At 41.7% G+C, this 20,877-nt stretch overlaps 1 protein-coding gene across 2 annotated transcripts in view; it reads right to left on the bottom strand.

The window, feature by feature from the left end:
• AMPH (amphiphysin) overlaps positions 1-20,877 on the bottom strand; it is a 210,384-nt gene that overhangs the window by 1,667 nt on the left and 187,840 nt on the right. For both annotated transcript variants that reach the window (XM_043463553.1, XM_043463552.1), the window contains 3 exons: positions 10,332-10,541; positions 7,301-7,546; positions 3,911-4,012 (listed from right to left, as the gene is read on the bottom strand). In XM_043463553.1, the coding sequence (XP_043319488.1) occupies positions 3,911-4,012; positions 7,301-7,546; positions 10,332-10,541 (558 nt within the window). The remainder of the gene's footprint in view (positions 1-3,910; positions 4,013-7,300; positions 7,547-10,331; positions 10,542-20,877) is intronic.

The following is a 20,877-nucleotide window of genomic DNA, read 5'->3' as shown; positions in this document are numbered from 1 at the left end:
GCTCTTGGAATGGAACTTGTTTATATGTAGGGGACTTATTGTACTGGAAAAATCTACATTGCCAATGATTAATAAAATAATGGGTTTATCGAGTATTGTGGTCCTGTACAAGCATATCACAGTACCTGTAAACTTGTGTGCTGAGCTCGGGGATAAACCTTGTCCCTAGTAAGTTGTCAGTTTAAGAAAAATAGAATAAAATTTGAAATTATTTATTTTATATATATAGTTAATTGAAGGTTAATGTTGCAGATGGTGACTGCAGTTATGAAATTAAAAGACGCTTGCTCCTTGGAAGAAAAACTATGACAAACCTAAACAGCATATTAAAAAGCAGAGACAATACTTTGCCAATAAAGGTCCATATATTAAAAGCTATGGTTTTTCCAGTAGTCATGTATGGATGTGAGAGTTGGACCATAAAAGAAGGCTGAGCACTGAAGAGTTGATGCTTTTTGAACCGTGGTGTTGGAGAAGACTCTTGAGAGTCTCTCAAACTGCAAGGAGATCAAGCCAATCAATCCTCAAGGCAATCAATCCTGAATACTTATTGGAGGGACTGATGCTGAAGTGATGCTCCAATACTTTGGCCACCTAATGCAAAGAGCAAACTCACTGGAAAAGACCTTGATGCTGGGAAAGACTGAAGGCAGGAGGAGAAAGGGACAACAGAGGACAAGATGGCTGGATGGCATCACTGACTCAATGGACATGAGTTTGAGCAAGCTCTGGGAGATGGTGAAGGATAGGGAAGCCTGGCGTGTTTGCAGTCCACGGGGTCGGAAAGAGTTGGACACGACTGAGAGACTGAACAACAGCAAATGTTAATGTTATAATTTTGTACAAAGTGTAGTTAATTGATGCTAACTGGATTATAACAAATTCTTAAGGAAGAGGAAATAATTCATTTATACCCAGTGCAAAGAGAGGGACACCGTGTGAAAACATCACACACAGGATCATTTCCTGTCCTGTGGATCCCAGTGAAAGAAAGGCTTAAAGACCCCTGGGTTGGAATATAGTGCTGAGAAGACCATGAGAGGTCTTCTACTTCAGCCTCAACCACTTGCTTATAAGAAAGAACTCTGTCTGCCCACTCACACGTGTAACTGAAATAAACCACCATATACAAGACTTAATCAAACACTAACAGCTTGATATGTGTTGCCTGGTATCACTATTGCGTTTGTTGTCACTGTTGTTTTTCGAGTTTATATAAACTACAGAGCAGTTTGATGTCATGACATTTGTGCTGGAAATATTCATAGTCTTTGTAAATTATTCCTTATAAACATTTGTCTATCGTATAGGTGTGCCCTCACAAAAATGAAGACAGTTAGCCACAGGCAATTTAAAGAACCCATCTGTGCATGGTCACAGGATATGGTAGATGAAATGTAAAACTGAGAAATGGAGGATGACATCTGCCCTTGGCCTTCCAGAGATAAGCAGAGTCTACTTGGGGACAGCTGAGTTGAAGGAACAATTTTAAACATACAGATCATAGGATGTGAAACCAGTGGGAAATGACTGCCTTTATTATGTTAACCAATACAGGAAAAAGATCCCACTTAAAATGAAGGATAGCCAGATTTCATCGGAACCAATCCCCAGTATAGTTCAAGTACATCAGATAAAACGAGGTCTCATAAAATTAAATAAAGGAGCTGAATACATTTCCTTTGATATAATCTAAGGCCATAAATTGATGCTGCTATACAGACAAGAAATATAAGCATTTAGACAGGCCAATTTTTGATGACAGAAAAAAAGTCAGAGAAAAAATGATTTGATAAAATAACTGATAATATCCTAGCTGATGAGGAAAAGTGTCCTCTATAAAATTATGACGTTATATATATGAAGGGCAAAGTTATACTTAGAGTAAAAGATGATAACTAAAGATTTTCTAAACCTCTGGTAAACATACAAAAGGTCATATTTTCCCCTCAAGTGTCTACATTTGACTTTATTTACAGTGAGTGAAAAATCCAATGAAGCCAAGTGGAGTCATGGGTTTTAAAATAGTTTCAAAAAAATAAAATAAAATAAAATAGTTTCAATGAAGACAAACATAAAGGTCTGGCATAAACCCATAATCAAGATATATTCCAACTCATAGATTTTGAAATACAACTTGTGAAGTGAAGCATTATAGTTAATATCAATCTTTAGCTGAAAAAAAATATAGAAAAGTAAATTTTAACTGCTTAAAATATGTGGTAGACTGAAGATTTCCAGTTTTGGTTGTGGCAAAATAGCTGGTATCCAACAAACACTATTGCATAGAATACAACTATATTTATAGTTGTAGATACATGTGCATACATAAATGTAACTATTTTTATATAAAAATGACTGCTACAAAATATGTTTATATATTAGAGGGCTCAGATGGTAAAGAATCTGCCTGTAATGCAGGAGACCTGGGTATGATCCCTGGGTTGAGAAGGTCCCCTGGAGGAGGGCATGGCAACCCACTCCAGTATTCTTGCCTGGAGAATTCCATGGACAGAGGAGCCTGGCAGGCTACAGTCCATAGGATTGCAGAGAGTTGGACATGACTGAAGTGACTTAACACGTATATACATCAACTATGTGAAGGCACTGAAAATGAACAAAAGCAGGCAGACACTGAAAGTGAACATGTTAGTTGCCCAGTCATGTCTGATTCTTTGCAACCCCATGGACTGCAGCCCACCTGGCTCCTCTGTCCAGGGAATTCTCCAGGCAAGAATACTGGAGTGGGTTGCCATGCCCTTCTCCAGGCAATCTTGCTGACCCAGGGATAGAACTTGGGTCTCCTACATTGCAGGCAGGTTCTTTACCATTTCTGAGCCACCAGCACAGAAACTGGGGAATATTTAACCCCTGAAACCACACTGGGTTAGAGCTGTTACAAGGTCTTTCCTGAGGGTTAACCTCAGTCTGTGTGATGCAGGACATTCAGAGGATAGAGTTTACGGCTGCCAGAGGAGCTGTACTTTAATGGAGACTATCTTGAAAGAGGGGACTACAGAGAGGGAACCTCAAATATACAGAAAACTTCTTTCCTGGAATCCTGAGCTGCACCCCAAGCTGTAAATGCATAAGTGCTTCTCCAGGAGCCTGGCGGAAAGGAATGACAGGAAGGCAACAATAGCTAAGTAGCAATTTCAGCACTGGCAGTGCAGAGGAGGCAGAATTTTAAGTTCAGATCCCACAAAGCTAGTGGGCTTGATAAATCCTTCAGGATTTCTATTGAAATCCCAAAGGACAATGTCTAAGAAGTAGAGACAAATAGCAGGACTAAGATTTAGCCTGCGAGTAAAAAAACTAAAACAAACTTCCATGAACTCAAGGTATTTATCTACTCATTTAGATGCCTGTTAGAAGAAAAAGAAACAATTTTCCGAGGTAGAAGACAGAACTGAGACTCTCCAATGCAACATCCACTGTGTCCAGTGTCATTTTTTTTAAATTACAGGAAAATATGACCCAAAGATAAAAAGCAACAGAAATGTGTCCTGAGATGACCCAGCTTTTGGAATTCGCAGTAAGAAATATAAAGCAGCTATAATAAGTAGGTTCAAGTACTTAAGCCAAAGTACACCGCTTCCCTGGTGGCTCAGATGTTAAAGAATCTGCCTGCAATGAAGGAGACGTGGGGTCTGGGTTTGATCCTGGGGTCAGGAAGATCCCCTGAAGAAGGGAATGGCTACCCTCTCTAATACTCTTGCCCAGAGAATTTTATGGACAGAGGAGACTGGCGGGTTACAGTTCATGGGGCTGCAGAGTCAGACACGGCTGAGCAACGTAGCACTCATGGATCAAGTCAGAAGGTAGAAACATCTTCAGGAAGTCACTGAGTCCACCTGACCCTCAGGAAAACCCAGGAGAGCCTGTGGTGCTTTCTGCCCTCATCCTTTACCTGGTCAGCTTCTGAATCTGAGGGCACCACCAACACCACATCACCCCTTTGTAAGGTAAGTTCATCCGAATTTGCTGCCTCGAAATCATGCAGTGTTTCCACCTGCAAAAGATTGTAAAAGAACCGATTCATTTTAGAAAGAAAAGGAGATACAAAAGCAGTCTCTCAGCCAGATTATCAGCAGGCACTCTTAGAAGCATCTCTAAACTGGATAAAAAAAGATGAAGATATGAGTCAAGCCTCAAATAGCAACCCACTGCAGTATTCTTGGTGGAAAATCCCATGGACAGAGGAGCCTGGCAGGCTACAGTCCATGGAGTCGCAAAGAGTTGGACACGACTGAGTGACTTCACGTTCTTTTCTTTTTCCAGGGACTCTAACAACAAAGGAAATCCTAATCTCTGTTTACTTAAAAATATCTGAGTTTTACAGGCAGACACAGGCCATCTGAATGTATTATATATTTAGTAAAGCAATGCCTTTTTCCAAAGCTAAAATTTAGTGCATTAATTAAATTTTAATTTCTCACATTTTTGTTAGAGTTCTATTTTATTATCACCAATGCTTTGTTACTAATTGTTTATTTTTTTAACCTAAAGATGCCTAGTGAAAAGTTCTTCTGTAAAATGATTAATAATTGAGAAAACCATCACTTGTATGTTATATGGAAAGTACTATCTAATTAAACTCTGTGATTAATTTCTTAAATAAACTTCCTTCCCTATCTTACCTTTTAAACCATGACAATCTGTTTCTTTTCTCTCTTTTTCTGATTTTTAATAGAAATATATTTGACATGTAACATTGTATCATTTAAGGGATATACCATGTTAATTTAATACATTTATATATGGTAACATGATGGCCACTGTAGCACTATCTAGCACCTGATTGTGTTACATAATTATCATTTCTTTTTAGTGGTGGGGTTGAGTTCTAGTCTCTTAGCAGTTTTGATGATAATAACACAATCGTGTCATTCACCATGGATTAGACATCTAGGGCTACTTTACTACCAGCTTAAACATCTGTCTTAGTCCACCACCCTTCTTTCGTCCCTTTTTAAAGATTTCCTTAAATTTTGATTACAGAGAATTTTTAAGAAGCAGGAGAGAGTACTAAAATGAACCCCTATGTTATCAAGTGTGAAACAGATCACCAGCCCAGGCTGGATGCATGAGACAAGTGCTCGGGGCTGGTGCACTGGGATGACCCAGAGGGATGGGATGGGGAGGGAGGTGGGAGGGGGGTTCAGGATGGGGGACACATGTAAATCCATGGCTGATTCGTGTCAATGTATGGCAAAAACCGCTACAATATTGTAAAGTAATTAGCCTCCAACTAATAAAAATAATTGAAAAAAATAATAATAAAAAATAATTAAAAAATAAAATAAAATGAACCCCCAAGGACTCTTCGCCCAGCCTGGATAACTATTTAATCAAGCTAGTTTTCTCTCTCCTGTGTCCCTGACCTCTTTCCCAGAGCCAAGACTAAACAACCAGCTTTTAAATTGTATATTTTGTATACAGAAGCATAACATGGAAGAGCTGGAAATGACTGTCTTATTGCCAAATTCATTTTTTCTGATGAAAACACTGAAGCCCAGATAGTGGGTAAATGCTGTTCCCCAGCTCACAGTGCATCCACTAAGCAAAGTCAGGGAGGGACCCAGCCAGACCTGGCCTTGCTTGGCATCCCTGCCTCCTTCACTTCATGCCCTTTTCTTAAAACAGAACACTGTAGAGCACTGGCTTAGTGGCCACATGTCTGGCCATGTTTTTTCCTCCATATTAATTCATCGATCTATTAAGCCCCCCTGTCCCCAATGGAGGTGACAAGGTAGCAGCTACTTTCTAAGGAGCAAATTAGAAGAAAAAGACAATGGCTATTCTACTCAATCCCACCCCTACAAACACACACATATTTAATACTTTTAAAAGACAAAGAGCTGAATTTGGAAATGCTAAGTCAAATATGCATATTAGCATTCCAACTATAATCTATGAGGTAGGATTATCTACCTTTAAGCCCCTGGCTTAAGCCCGAGTATTAGGCTTAAGTATGGGGCTTCCCCGGTGGCTTAGACAGTAAAGACTCTGCCTGCAATGTGGGAGATGCAGTTTCGATCCTTAGAAAGGGAAGAGCCCTTGGAGAAGGGATTGGCTACCCACTCCAATATTCTTGCCTGGAGAATTTCATGGACAGAGCAGCCTGGTGGGTTAGTCTATGGGGTTGCAAAGAGTCAGACATGACTGAGTGACTAACACTTTTATTAAAAAGGTATTAAAATTGGGCTTTTTGGTAAGGACCCTTCCATTGATGAAAACTAAATAGTCATTTGAAGGCCTCTCTGAGCAAAACTTTCTCTCCATCATTTTTTTCCTTATCATAGAAGCCAATTAACATATTTATTCACTTTTAAAATACTTATGGACTCCTTACTTCGTGCCATGCAACTGCAGCAAGGTGTTTCCTGCCCTCCAGCAAGGAGCAGATAAGCACACGGATAATTTCAAGCCCTGGGCTCTAGGGGGAGCTCGAGGGGGCACTTGGGGTGGAAGCAATCACCCCATTCACTACAAAGGGGCGTATCGTTTACCTTGTGGCGAACTTTTTTTAATTACCGGTTGTTAAAATATAGAAGACATGACTGTGCTTCTTGCAGCCCAGCAGCATGGAAATCTTACCATGTTATAACGTGATGTGAGGATGAAGACAAAAGCAATACAGTAACAAAAACAATAAATACATATGGCAAAAAGAATGAAAACCAGACAACCAAGTCTGCACAAAAGGGCTTCAAAGCAAAGGAAGGACAAACGGTCACCAGATTAAAAAATAAGAAATATTAAGGGACCGGAAACACATTTCTCCTTTATAAAAGAGACTAAAAAATAAATAAATAAATAAATAAATAAAAATAATAATAAATAAAAGAGACTCAGCTGTAACTGAAGCAAAATTGTAAAGCAGATCATAAAGAAATGAAAACATATTTAACAGTCAGTGTGGCATGTCGCACCAGAAGTGTATCCTTTTGTGTAGACGCGACCACCAAATTTACAAGCTTTGAAACTAAACAATGAACTTTGTGCGCCAAGTCGCTTCAGTTGTGTCCAACTCTTTACGACCCTCTGGATTGCAGCCTGCCAGGCTCCTCTGTCCATGGGATTTCCCAGGTAAGAAAACTGGAGTGGGTTGCCATTTCCTTCTCCAAAACAATGAACTTTGGTTAACTGCAAATCAAACTGAAACAGAGTCCTCAAGTAAGACAAGACTAAATTTAATTACACTGTGTTCTCCATCAAAGGTGACAGATTTTACTATTGTATTTTCCTGACACTGAATAAAGTAAGAAAAAAAAAAAGGCAAAATAAAAGCTAGAACCTTGTAGAGGAAGCCGGGAGGCACTTCCTGGAAGGCCTCGCTTGCTGAGGGAGCGGAAGGTGCAGGCTGGGGGGCCCTGGCCGCCTTCTCCTCCTCCGAGGCCAGCTCCGGCATCTCACTGGTGGGGCCCGGAAGAGCCGCATCATCAGTCACCTCCTTGTACTCTGCATCCATCGTTCCTTCATGTTCTCCCTCCCCTTCATTGTTGGAGGCGGGCTGTATGACGACAGAAGGGATGACCTTCTCCTGGGGGGAGAAAAATATGGTGGTGTGAGCAAGGGCTGGGAAAGAAGGCTTCTGTACTCTCCAGGAGTTTCCTCTAGCCAATCCCACCCGCCGTGGTTCCACTTTCCCCACGTCACCCGTCCAGCTAAACATCTGCCCTTCACCCAACTTTTCTGGTCTCAAACCCTTCCACCTTGCAGAACGTTCCTCCCAACATGGCCTCCTTTTTATGTCTCCTGAGACAGAAACCTTTAGTGGGACCAATTTGTGGATCCTTGAACAACCAGGCAGTTAGGTAAGACAGGTTTCTCAGGAAGTTGGGGAGTGGACTAGCAGATTTTGGGGAGACAGGTTAATCACGATGGGAGGAGGGGTATAATCCTGAGAGGGAATGTAGCTAGACTCTAAGGATGACCCCATTTTCACAGTGGTCCATTCTTGTCCCACTGAATAGTAACCCTCACTTGAAACTGACATTTAACCTCCTGTGATTGCTTTTCTCCTGGAAACCCTATTGTTAGTAAAGATCTGGCCCCTGTTTGCAGATGATCTGCCTTCCTTTGATTGCTGGTTATCATCAGAGCTCACACTGCAGTGATAACTTGAGCGATGACAATTCCCACCAACTGCTCTAAGTACTATACTGTCTGGGGGAAAAGCAGAATCAAAGGATCAAGACCTGTTTTATTCTTTTATGAAGGTGAGCAGGGAAGGGAATTTCACTAGCATATGGGAAGCCTGGAGATCAAGTTCTATATATCCTCAGATATCAGCGAACATAGATAGGCACCTCTATTCTTCAATTTGGGGAAAATAATACATTCTTTCAATGAGCATGTTGTCACACTTACAGAAATATGCCTGGCATTGTGACAAGAAAATCTATGGAAAAATATAGAATGTACTTTTGAGTTATTTCTCTAAATAGTACTGCTGTCGGCTGTTTGAACAGGATCATTTAGCTTCAAGCATTAAGGAACTCTGGAAAGATTTCTGGAAATTTATTATGAGTGAAATAATCAGGGAAAAGCAAAACCTCCCATTAAACCAACTCTTTACTGTTTCCACTTAGAATTCAGAGGAGCAAGAACATGGGGTTTAGAAGAGGCATCCTTGCTGTGGCCTCTGGGTTTGAGGCCTCACACTAGGAGTATCTGTATTTGTTGCCTTAGTGTCTCTGGGGTAACTCCAACTTCAGGTCATATTAATAACCCAATGTAGGGATGGGCGTTTGGTAAAAGGAGCCTAATGGAGAGTTTAAGGCACTCTAATATGCCAAAGCCTTTGACTGTGTGGATCACAATAAACTGTGGAAAATTCTGAAAAAGATGGGCATACCAGACCACCTGACCTGCCTCTTGAGAAACCTGTATGCAGGTCAGGAAGCAACAGTTAGAACTGGACATGGAACAACAGACTGGTTCCAAATAGGAAAAAGAGTACGTCAAGGTTATTTAACTGGTATGCAGAGTACATCATGAGAAACGCTGGGCTGGAGGAAGCACAAGCTGGAATCAAGATTGCCGGGAGAAATATCAATACCTCAGATATGCAAATGACACCACCCTTATGGCAGAAAGTGAAGAAGAACTAAAGAGCCTCTTGATGAAAGTGAAAGAGGAGAATGAAAAAGTTGACTTAAAGCTCAACATTCAGAAAACTAAGTTCATGGCATCTGGTCCCATCACTTCATGGCAAATAGACGGGGAAACAGTGGAAACAGTGGCTGACTTTATTTTTCTGGGCCCCAAAATCACTGCAGATGATGACTGCAGCCACGAAATTAAAAGACCCTTACTCCTTGGAAGGAAAGTTATGATCAACCTAGACAGCATATTAAAAAGCAGAGATATTACTTTGCCAACAAAGGTCCGTCTAGTCAAAGCTATGGTTTTTCCTGAAGTCATGTATGGATTTGAGAGTTGGACTATAAAGAAAGCTGAGCACCAAAGAACTGATGATTTTGAACCATCAATTGGTGTTGGAGAAGACTCTTAAAAGTCCCTTGAACTGCAAGGAGATCCAACCAGTCAATCCTAAAAGAGATCAGTCCTGAGTGTTCATTGGAAGGACGGATGCTGAAGCTGAAACTCCAATACTTTGGCCATCTGATGAGAAGAGCTGACTCATTTGAAAAGACCCTGATGCTGGGAAAGATTTAAGGCAGGAGGAGAAGGGGACGACAGAGGATGAGATGGTTGGATGGCAACACCGACTTAATGGACATGAGTTTGATTTCCAAGCTCCAGGAGTTGGTGATGGACAGGGAGGCCTGGCGTGCTGTGGTCCATGGGGTTGCAAAGGGTCGGACATGACTGAGCGACTGAACTGAACGGAATAATAAAGAGTAATAGCAGCAACATGACTTAACTCCTAGTACTGGCTTCCCACCATGTGCCTGGCACCCGGCTGAGAACTCTGGCTATTACCTCACCTAATCCACCCAACAAGCCTATTGTTCTATCAAATTCTCTTCCTCCTCCCTGCCTCCATTCACATCCTTTTCCTTGTCTGTGCTTCATTCTTTTTCTCCTTCACTTAATCCCACGGTTTCCCTTGCCCCTACTGGTGCTTAAGCCCAGTCCACCAGAGCAAGGGGAGCTATGTGGCGCCTCACGATGCTGATCCAGGAGAATGCTGAGATCACTCTTTCTGAGAATCGAATATGTCATTTTGGTGGAGTGGGAGCCACAGAATGGCTACAGACCATCCATTACTCCACATCCAAAAGAGGTATCACCATTAGCCAACAGAGGGTTCCAGTGGCCACCACCTCCCTAGAAACTTCACTCACTAGGACACGTACCTGAGTGGCCGCTGCTTCCGTTTCTTCTAGCTGAGATCTGTCACCATCTATGGCCTCTGTGGCTCCGGTGTCGGTCTTGGCCTCCTCTAAACCTGCTCCTGCTCCAGCTGGAAGAGCCACCTTCTCTGTCTCTGCTTCCTCCACCGGGACCCCCTCGGCCGCCGGCACCAAAGTTCCAGCTGTCACGTCAGCCTCCACTCCAGGGATGATCTGCAAACCAAACGGGCCTCAGTAAGAGTCAGACTCAGCCTGCCACGTCTGTCCCCTCTTCTGAGGCCATCAGACTGCCAGGCTTTCTTTGTCATGTCCCGAAGCCCAGTATTCAGGTACAGCAGTCTGCCATCTGCTCCAAGTTCTGACTCCTCTGCCTCCTGGGCCCCCAACGATGCTACAGTCCTCAGCTTTCCTTGCAGGTGGGTGTAGCAAATGGAATGGGAGTGGAAGTGACACATGCCACCCTTGAAACACGGCTTTTGAGGTGTGCACAGTCCCCTCCACAAGCTCTTTCTAATCCGTGTTGGCTGAAAGCAGATGAAAGCAATATTGCAGAGCATATCTGAGTGACAAAAATGGAAGGGGCCCAGGCCCGATACTACCTGGATCATGGAAGAAAGCCATTGACAAGCATCCTTATCATACGAAGTCAGAATTTCATAAACTGCATTTAAAAATATAAACTTTCAAATCTTCATGGAGAAGGTCCCATAAGCTAAATTACATTCATTAAAAAAAAAATTAGCAAGTTTCTCAATGAGACCTCTTGAGAATGAAGGGAGAATCATTTTTGTCATCAAATATATATGATAATTCAAATTAAATCAGATTTAGGGACCTTTACTAGGAAACGCAAAATAGAAAAAAAATGAGAATCTTGTTTCTAAGGTTGGAATGTAGTTGAAAGAGCTTTAAGTAGTATGTAAAAGCTGGAATAATGAAGTAAAGTACAATCAGAAATTTTAGTTTTGAACAGATTGGCTATGGAGTCCAAGTCTTCATAAGACTCTCACATCAGCTCGCAGACTTGATTTGAGAGATTCAAATCAGAAAGACTGAGAAAAAAGGAGTACTGTAGATTGATTATATATAATACACTCAGGAAGCATCTTTCAAAAACTGATCTTGCTAGCTGATGTGATTAGAATTAATCATTCTTTTTCCTTATTGAATAAACTCTACCCAGTTTGTCCTATTAAGTTAGGAAAGCTTTCATGATGCAGATACTTTAACTGTTGAACCCAGAATACTGAAAAGGGCAATGGACACTGCCTGCTGAGTGGGCCTCAGAAATGGGAGATGGAGATTCTGAGCCGCACACCTATGGTCATAGTGGGGCATTGAAAAAACCTCCTCTGACTCAAATGTACTTTAATTTATAAAAATAACCCATTGCAATACACACCCTGTGTGTGTGTGTGTGTGTGTGTTAGTCATTCAGTTGTGTCTGACTCTTTGTGACCCCATGGACTGTAGCCCCGCCAGGCTCCTCAGTCCATGGATTCTCCAGGCAAGAATACTGGAGTGGGTTGCCATTCTCCTCTCCAAATACACACCCTACTAAATAGAAAATAGATAACCAACAAAGACCTACTGTATAGCATAGAACTATACTCAATATCTTGTAATAATCTAGATGGGAAAATAATCTGAAAGAGATATACATATAAATATATATATATATGTATATATATATAAAACTGAGTCACTTTGCTGTATGCCTGAAACTAACACAATTGTGAGCCAACCATACTGCAATAAAAACAAAAATAACTAATATAAAATTAACCTGCTTCTGAATACATTTTCTACAACATTTTACTTTAGAAATGAAAAATATGCTAGCAGTGTAGTATTTGTTATATGGACAAGTATCACTCATATTCTTAGAAGCTATTTCCTTCTCTTAGGAGAATTTCCTATTACCAGAATTTGATATCCTATTATCTCCACAAAGTATGCAATGATTTAAAACACAGTCACTGGCCATGACATAGAATGTAGTTTTTTTTCTACTCTGTCATTAAGTACATGAGTTCAGAAAAATAACCTTTTACATGATATGTATTTAAGGTGCATTATAAGCACTTAAGTGCTTAAGTGGGGTATGAGGTACAGAGGGATTTATATTTAGGTGAATGACTGAAAATTCCTATAATAAAAGGTTAACTTAAAAGGTTAAAAGAATTATATCTCTTGTTTTACATAAACATAGGTCTTTTATATATGTTATTGTTGCCACTGTTGAAAGAGTAATGGTCAGAATATAACTTAGGAGGGCATCTTAATTTCAAGAAGACTGATAAACAAGGGCTCTTAGCTTTGCTGTTGGAGAAACCAACAAGCTCTCTCCAGGATCCTAAGAAACTACACATAAACTACACATAAACACAATGTGTATACAATGGACTTAGCAGTTCAAATGTCGAAAGCAAGTTGTGTTGTCATCGTTTTAAGTTATATCTTTTTTCCATCTGTCTGAAAAAAAATCACCCCTACAGAGTGAAAACCCCCTGGTTTCAGCAGTTTCAGGCCAGACAGACTCTGTATCATGCAGACAGCATGGGCAAGCTGAGTGGTGAATACTACTACACACACACAGACGTTCTATTACAGATCAAAACACAGACATTATGTTACGTGACAGGCTGCTCCCCCAAGTGATTACACATAAAACCTTCCTTACATACATGTTCCAACTACATACTATTAGTAATTGGATTTTACTCTCAACTGAATCGATATATCTCCTGAAGAGAATAGATTTCTGTGAGGTATTGAATGGTGTGGCCAAAAGTAATGTTTTACCTTTAATAATGAGTTCCTGATTTATCTCTACAGCTGTATATAACCATCAGTTTTGTTGTATCCGATCTTACTAGTGCAAGATATGCATGTTATCACCTTTCCTTCGCTAATAATTTTAACAGGCATCATCATTGACTGGATCCGATTTAGACCTGAGAGGGTGGCTGCAGTGACGCCGGCCACCAGCAGGTGGAGACCAAGGGCTCTGTCTGCCTGCTCTGATACTCTGAACGCAAAAGAGTAAAGCTTCAGCATGTCACCAATTTACCTGACCCCTGTCACAAAAAAGGGATGGAGCATGTGGAAAGTCGTTGATAAGAATGATGGAAAATAAGACTCACCTAAATACTAAAAGTAACAATGACAATAAAGACAAGGTGCCAAGGAAACGGCACTTTGGCTACAGGGCATGCGCGTGTGCTGTCGCCTCGGCCAACTCTGACTCTTTGTGACCCCATGGACTTCAGCCCACCAGGCTCCTCTGCCCACGGGATTCTCCAGGCAAGAACACTGGAATGGGTTGCCATTCCCTCCTCCAGGACATCTTCACAACCCAGGAATCAAACCAATGTCTCTTAAGTCTCCTGTATTAGCAGGAAGGTTCTTTACCACTAGCATTACCAGGGAAGCTATAGAGACGAAAAGTTGAACAGTTTGAATGACCTACTTAAAAAAGAGAAGAAATGATCACTTTTCCAGCATTCTCTGAGTCCATTAGAAATGAATTTCTATTTCTCTAGCTGAAATTAATACTCCGATTTTAGAAACCTTAAGAACAGGACAGGGTTTCCCTGGCGGCTCTAATGGTAAAGAATCCTCCTGCAAGGTGGGAGACCTGGGTTCGATCTCTGGGTTGGGAAGATCCCCTGGAAGAGGGCAGGGCAACCAACTCCTATTCTTGCCTGGAGAATCCCCATGGACAGAGGAGCCTGGCGGGATATAGTCCATGGGGTTGCAAAGAGTTGGACATGTCTGAGCGACTAAGCACAGCACAGCACTGGTGAGTCAGCGGTAAAGACTCTGCCAGCAATGCAGGAGCCGCGGGAGACGTGGGTTTGATCCCTGGGTCAGGAAGATGGCCGGGAGGAGGGCATGGCAACCCACTCTAGTATTCTTGCCTGGAAAATTCCATGGACAGGGAAGCCTGGAGGGCTACAGTCCATACGGTTGAAAAATTGGACACAACTGAAGCGACTGAGCATGCACACAGGCAGGAATATTACAAAAAGAGAGGGCTGTCTCTACCTGTATTCCCTTGCATCTTTCTGCCTCTGTCTGACATTGCTCTGAAAATCAAGGATGCCCTGATCCTCACCTTATGTCTGGAATCTGCCCCATCGTTTTTGCTCTTACCAAAATAGTTCCAGTGCCTATTTACTGGCAGCAATAATAGATAACATAAAGATACAGTGGAAATGGAATCCATTTGCTCAGATTCAGTGTTTGTTCCAGATAAATCAAGAGGAGATTAAAAAGGTTTTCAGGGAGAGTTATCCCTCTTTTATGATTATTTTTATGCATTCCAATTTGTTAGCTAATGTAGTTTTAGACTCTAAATTTAGTTTTTTCTAGACTCTGCTTGCTACCACAGATGTTACACCCGCAACCACAATGACTAAGGACTGCCACTGGATATTTTTTAAATGCTTTTTTTCTGTTGTTGCTGCTGTTGTTTTTAAGGGAGACCAGAGGGCGGAAACTACTGAAAGTATTTCAAGCCTTTGAGAGTCAACATTGTCAATTTTTTTTCCCTTTACATTTTAAGAGAAACACTAGTACCTTATCTGCTGCCAAAATTAGACTACCTTGGTATACTATTTCGGTTGGCCTAATCGATTTATGGTGGAAAACATCCGACACAAAAACAGGTTAAAATTAGTTCTCCCTGCCCGCGGGTTGTTTACTGTATCCACAAGGTCTGTGCATGACAAGCACCCTATAAACAATTTGCACATTCATCAGAGAAGTCACAGAGACCCACATGGGATGTTCTCCGAGGTGAGCATTTCTCAGTTTACCATACCGTACAGATCTTACTGCCTTTTTATCGTGACAGTCTTTTCAAACACCTACTGGCCTTAGCGAGATTTTCTAGAAGTAGAGTGATATGAATGCATGGCAACAATGGTGCCCGTATCCTGCAAAGCAGGGGAGCCCCAGGGGTGACCGAAACTAGCCAGTCCCTCTGGTTGCTGGTGGCCGTCTTAGAAGCAGGCCAACAAGGATGAGAATCGAGACGAGGAAGAGCCCTGATCGGCTGCAGAGGAATTTATAATCTGTGGGCTTTGTGTAATTTATTGATTTATTTATTCACTGTTTTCTTGTCAATATTTGCTCTGAACAATGCCTGAAATATATTTCTTAATGATAAGTAAAGAATGTAAGAAACATATATTTTTTAATTTGATTATACTAAAATCAGAGAGTAGCCATCTTCCTGACATTTGCTCTTGGCAGAGCCTCTGACAGTTTCAGTATATATGCACATTCTGCAGCCTGTGGGGGAAACTGACATTTACTGTGACTCTACAGTTTTCCAGGCACCATCCCAGGTGCTTTACATCTATCGCATATTATTTGTCCAACAGCCCTATTAGCTATAGTCCCACTTTCTACACAAATCAACTCATACTTAAGAGCTGAAGTAACTCAAGAAGTCAGTAAACTAGGATTGGGACAATCTGACTCTAAATCTTGTGTTTCTTCACACCAACCAGCATTCAAGTAGACAATGTACCTCTCAAATTAAGAGTCCCACTGTGATGCTCAGACCTGGCACCTCCACAGACCCATGACATCCTACTGTCAACTCCAAACAAGCAATGTTTGCTGAAGAATTTGAGTGTGTTTCTTACAACCAATGCATTCACTTACACTCTAGGAATGCTGTCTTTAAGATGAGATTTGGGGTGGGGGGGGCGGGCAGTGGAAGAGAGGTCCAAGGCCGGGGGGTGGGGAGATATATGTATACATACAGCTGATTCATTTCAATGTACAGCAGAAACTAACATGACACTGTAAAGCCATTATACTCCATTAAAAATAAATAAAACAAACAAAAAGATGAGATTCATAGATTCAAAATCTATTTGCAGACATGATCTGGGTACCTAAGCAACCATGTCATAAAACCCCTCTTTTGTGATACAAATCATATGGTAAAAAGCTATTGAGAAGAGGTTGGTTAGATAGACTTTCTCCTCATTATTTTTGCCAATATTTCTGAAAATTCTACTGTTTAGAAATAGAGACAGAATGAGAAAGTGGAAAAGAAGATCATCCTGGTTTCCCCAGTGCACTGCAGAGTTATAACTGAAAACACACAGAAGCTGGGCACCTGGGCAGTCCTAGAGATGTTCACAAGTTAAACATTGATATGATTCCAAAGCTGGAAGGATCAGAGGGCTCATCTAGGAAAGGTGGATTATCTTCACAAACAGAAGGAAATACTGTGCATTGCACATTTGCAGATGGAGATGTGAGCAGGTACAGTAAGCCCCCTACACGCCCTATGTTCTCATTTTACAAGTGAGGAAATATGATGGAGGGCGAGGAGCCCTGCAGATGGAGCTGGAGACCCAGGTGTTAGTTTTGACTCTCCCACTGATAAACACTAGAGCTGGAGTGACCCCTGAGTCCCTTTGGGAAGTAACAAAGGGAGATGGATCCCACAGTGTGAATCCTGGCTGCAGGCTGCCCTTGCCTTCTTCTGGATCCAACCTGAGCTCTTGACTTGTCTGAAAATACAAACGTGTTATGAAAATATAGGATTTCCTTAAGGATCCATCTTAAAGAAAAGCTTAAGAGGCAACTAGAGAAGGAAATGGCAACCCACTCCAGTATTCTTGCCTGGAGAATCCCAGGGATGGGGTCGCACAGAGTCGGACACGACTGAAGTGACTTAGCAGCAGTAGCAGAGAAAGGAAAATCCGTGTCCTAAGACACAGCCTGGTGGAGGGTACCCCTTTGCACACAAACCACACTTAGAACACAGCAGTGACTTCCCTGATGGTCCAGCAGCTAAGACTGTGCTCCCAGCGCAGGAGGCCCAGGTTCAATCCCTGGTCAGGGAACTGGATCCCACATGCTACAACTTAGAGTTTGCATGCTGCAACCAAGACTTGGCTCAGTCAAATAAATACTAAAAAATAACCCAAAAAACAAAATGGCAGGTGACAATTTCCCTACAGTAGAACGGTAGTATGAGCTTTCCCAGGGAACACCTCACCACCACTGGTGCTCCCTTCCTCTGTAGTACCTGGTATTACAAACTTCATTTGCTACTCCCTACATTTTCTTTCTGGGCTTCCCTGCTGGCTCAGATGGTAAAGAATCCGCCTGCAATGCAGGAGACCTGGGTTCAGTCCTGGGTTGGGAAGATTCCCTGGAGAAGGGAATGGCAACACACTTCAGTATTCTTGCCTGGAGAAATCCACGATAGAGGAGCCTGCAGGGCTTCAGTCCATGGGATAGCAAAGAGTCAGACATGACTGAGTGATTAACACTTTCACATTTTCTTTCTAATAAAGAAATTTCCTTCTAATAAAGGAATTTCATGGTTCCTCCCCGACCCCGACCTTCATCTTAATCATCCTTTTCAATCTACTCTCCTAGCATGGCCTGCAGTCCCATCATAAACCTTCAGCAGCCTGGTCCCAGAGCAACTCAGCTGCTGGCAGAGGTGTTGCCATGGCAACATCTGTCTGATTTAGCCCCATACTTTCTTTATAAATTACGATCTCCTGCTGAAATACCAAAGTTAATGAATTTGGGGTTAATTTGGCCTTTAAGGTCATAGTAGACTATCCAATAATAGTACATATTAAAACCAAGTTTTAATTAGAGATTATTTGCAATCTCTTCTTTGGGAGAAGTGGACAGGAAAAGTGGATCTATCTTTGCATGCAAAAGGTAAAGATTGTGTGTTGCACACTCTCAGAGGTTTTGAAATGATCAAGTGTTAGTTTCAGAAGTAGCCACAAAACACCGCCTCAGTGGGAGTTGCAAAGAGCTTGTTTAAGGAAAACGCCTCTACTGCACAATAAACATTTCACTCTGCCTGGCTACGGTGTATTTGAGCACCTGCTGTCACTGCTCAAATTGCCTTCTTGTGAGTAGGTCCAGGCTTGGGTTGGCAGAAGGCCGAGGCAGGGCTACCAGGCACACCCAGGGTCGAGATCAAAAAATGGAGATCTGCCAATCACCTATATGTCACCATGCTTAAAATTCCCAACCCTGACCCTGCCAGAACCATGGACACCTCCCTGGGTAGCCTGGGACCCACCCAGATGGCAGTCAGGGGACTGGATCTTGAGGAAGGATAGGGAGTTGACAGTCACCCTTTGAAGACCCAACTGTCTACCTTAGGATATGACAGCCTCTGACTAGAGTAAGTAAAACATACCCCAGGCCATTCTGTCACCCCATTTGCTTAGCAAATAGAAGCTATAAGACACAAATGAAGGGTACTCGTTACCATGAGGGGTTTTGGGAATTTTTCACTGTTTAATGGAATAAGTTGTAGATTTTTGAGAGCAGCAAGAGAACATGTTGTGTATCAAGTACAACTTACAGAGGAGAGATGAAGAAAATTGGGAGAGAAAGGGAAAATGATTTCCCCAAGGCCACCTCAACAGTTAGCCACAGAGCCAATTCTCCAGACTCTTATTCAGTGATCTTTCCAATATATCACCTTAGATCCTTGCTTTGCAGCCAAAGTGGAGGATCAGGATACTCATTGCCTCAGAGAAACTCAAGGTTGGGGCTGTATGAACATTTCTGTTCCTTTTTTGACCCTTCAGCTTCACACCAGAAATATATATCAAGTCTAAGTGTGGCGTGGAGAAAGTCCTGGTGTCACCATGGAGGGATTTCAGCCCAATCGTAATCCTGTTGGCTTTAGACTGGTCTGTAAACATACTTTTAAAACCTGCTTTTTTGAAAAACATAGCCTCTGTAGTAGTTAAGAGAGGAGTATCTATGAATTAAAATGTCAGGATTCACATTTCATGGCATCACTTTCTGGGTATGTAATCTTCATTTAAACCACTTAAACTGTGTCTCAGTCTTCTTAATCTGCAAAATGGGACAATGATTCCTAAATATCATCTTTCTTGGGATTGCTGTGAGAGGAGGCATGTCAATTATTAGCATTCAATATGGTCCTGTTGACTATACCTTAATTCTCTTGGTGTCTTTAGTCATAAACTGCCTTTTACTGAAGACCACACAGAGTAAGGCAGTATTGGGATTGTTTGAGACTCAATATTATAAATAAAAGTATACACTAAGCCAGAACCAAGAGGTTATATATTGTATGATTTTATGCATATGAAATATCCAGAGTAGAAAAATCCATATAGACAGAAAGCAGACCGGCAGTTCCCGGGGTTGGAGGGGAGGAGGGGACCATGTGCACAAGGTTTTAATTTGGAGTGATAAACAGGTTTCAGAACTAGACAGATATAGTAGTTGTACAACATTAGGAATGTACGAAAGCCACTGAAGTTTTCACTTTAAATCAATTGTTATGTGAATTGCACCTCAATAAAAAATCGATTAATTTATGTTAGGTTCACTTTAAATTGATTAATTTTATGTTACATGAATTGTATCTCAACAGAAAAAAGTGAGTACATGCCAAAAGTAAAAAAAAATCACTAGGCACCAACTGTGGACAAAGGGCTCCTCGAAGATGGAAGAATAATCTGAAACCTCATGTCGATGTTCACGTGTAACCATAACACTCTGAACAAAATAACAACATCACACAATCCTCACATGGGTCTTGCAAAAAAGGGCTTTGGAACATGAAACCCAGGAAGCAGGGAAGACAGTCTGTGTATGCCAGCTAGTAGGTGGCTAATGAATACTTAATATCAGCCACATATGAAAACAACCAGCACCCCATTTTCAGAGATGGAAACTGACAACCCCAAGTCAATCTGCTCTGTGAGGTGTGAGGCATGGGGAGTTGTCTATCATCTTGTTACCTTCATGTTAGTCCTGGCTAACTTTGTCTCTTCCCTATGACCTGGTACAATGGTAGAGAGAAAGCAAGTTCTTGGCCTGACCACTGGAATCAACTTTGTGTCAATCTCTGGAACTCACCTGCCTTTGTGTTCTCTCCACTGCTCCTGAAGGAGGCTGCATGCCTCCGAATGACCATATCTTCCTGGCAGTGAAGTTTGGAACACTTCCTATCAGTGGACCCAATAGGAAGGTCCCTAGAAGAGACACAGTGTTCTTAGAAAGGGCAAAGAATTTTGATGGGATGCAGCTTCTTCAGGATCCAGGAGGAACCTGGCCTGGATGGGGACCTATACAAGATCAAGTCCCTTAATATCATCGTGCAGCAAACTGAAAAGGGGGGCTGTTACCTCCGCATCTCTGGCCTTCCCCTTCTCAGAGTAAAGGTATCGCTGACTTATGCTTATCTTGGGGGGGACCACTTATCATGAAGACGATGACAATAATATTATCCAGCTCTCATTGTTTGAGGAACCTCTATGTTCCAGATGTTAAACTAGGAACGTGGCTTATTTCCAAGCCCTCATAGGAAACTGTGAAGGCAATTAACACTAACCCCATTTTCCATTTGTGGCAACTGAGGCTCAGATGTCACAGGGCTCCTGGGCAGCATAACAAGATAGGTGGCCCTGCTTTTGATCATAATAAACAGTTTCCTTTTCCTAGATACAAAAATTCAATTATCTGAATGGAAACAGAAAGAAAATGATCCTGT

Source organism: Cervus canadensis, chromosome 3 (genome assembly GCF_019320065.1).
Source record: "Cervus canadensis isolate Bull #8, Minnesota chromosome 3, ASM1932006v1, whole genome shotgun sequence".
In the NCBI taxonomy this organism is placed as follows: Eukaryota; Metazoa; Chordata; class Mammalia; order Artiodactyla; family Cervidae; genus Cervus; species Cervus canadensis.
Note: the sequence above shows the minus strand (reverse complement) of the source record. Positions and strands in the feature narration are given on the sequence as shown.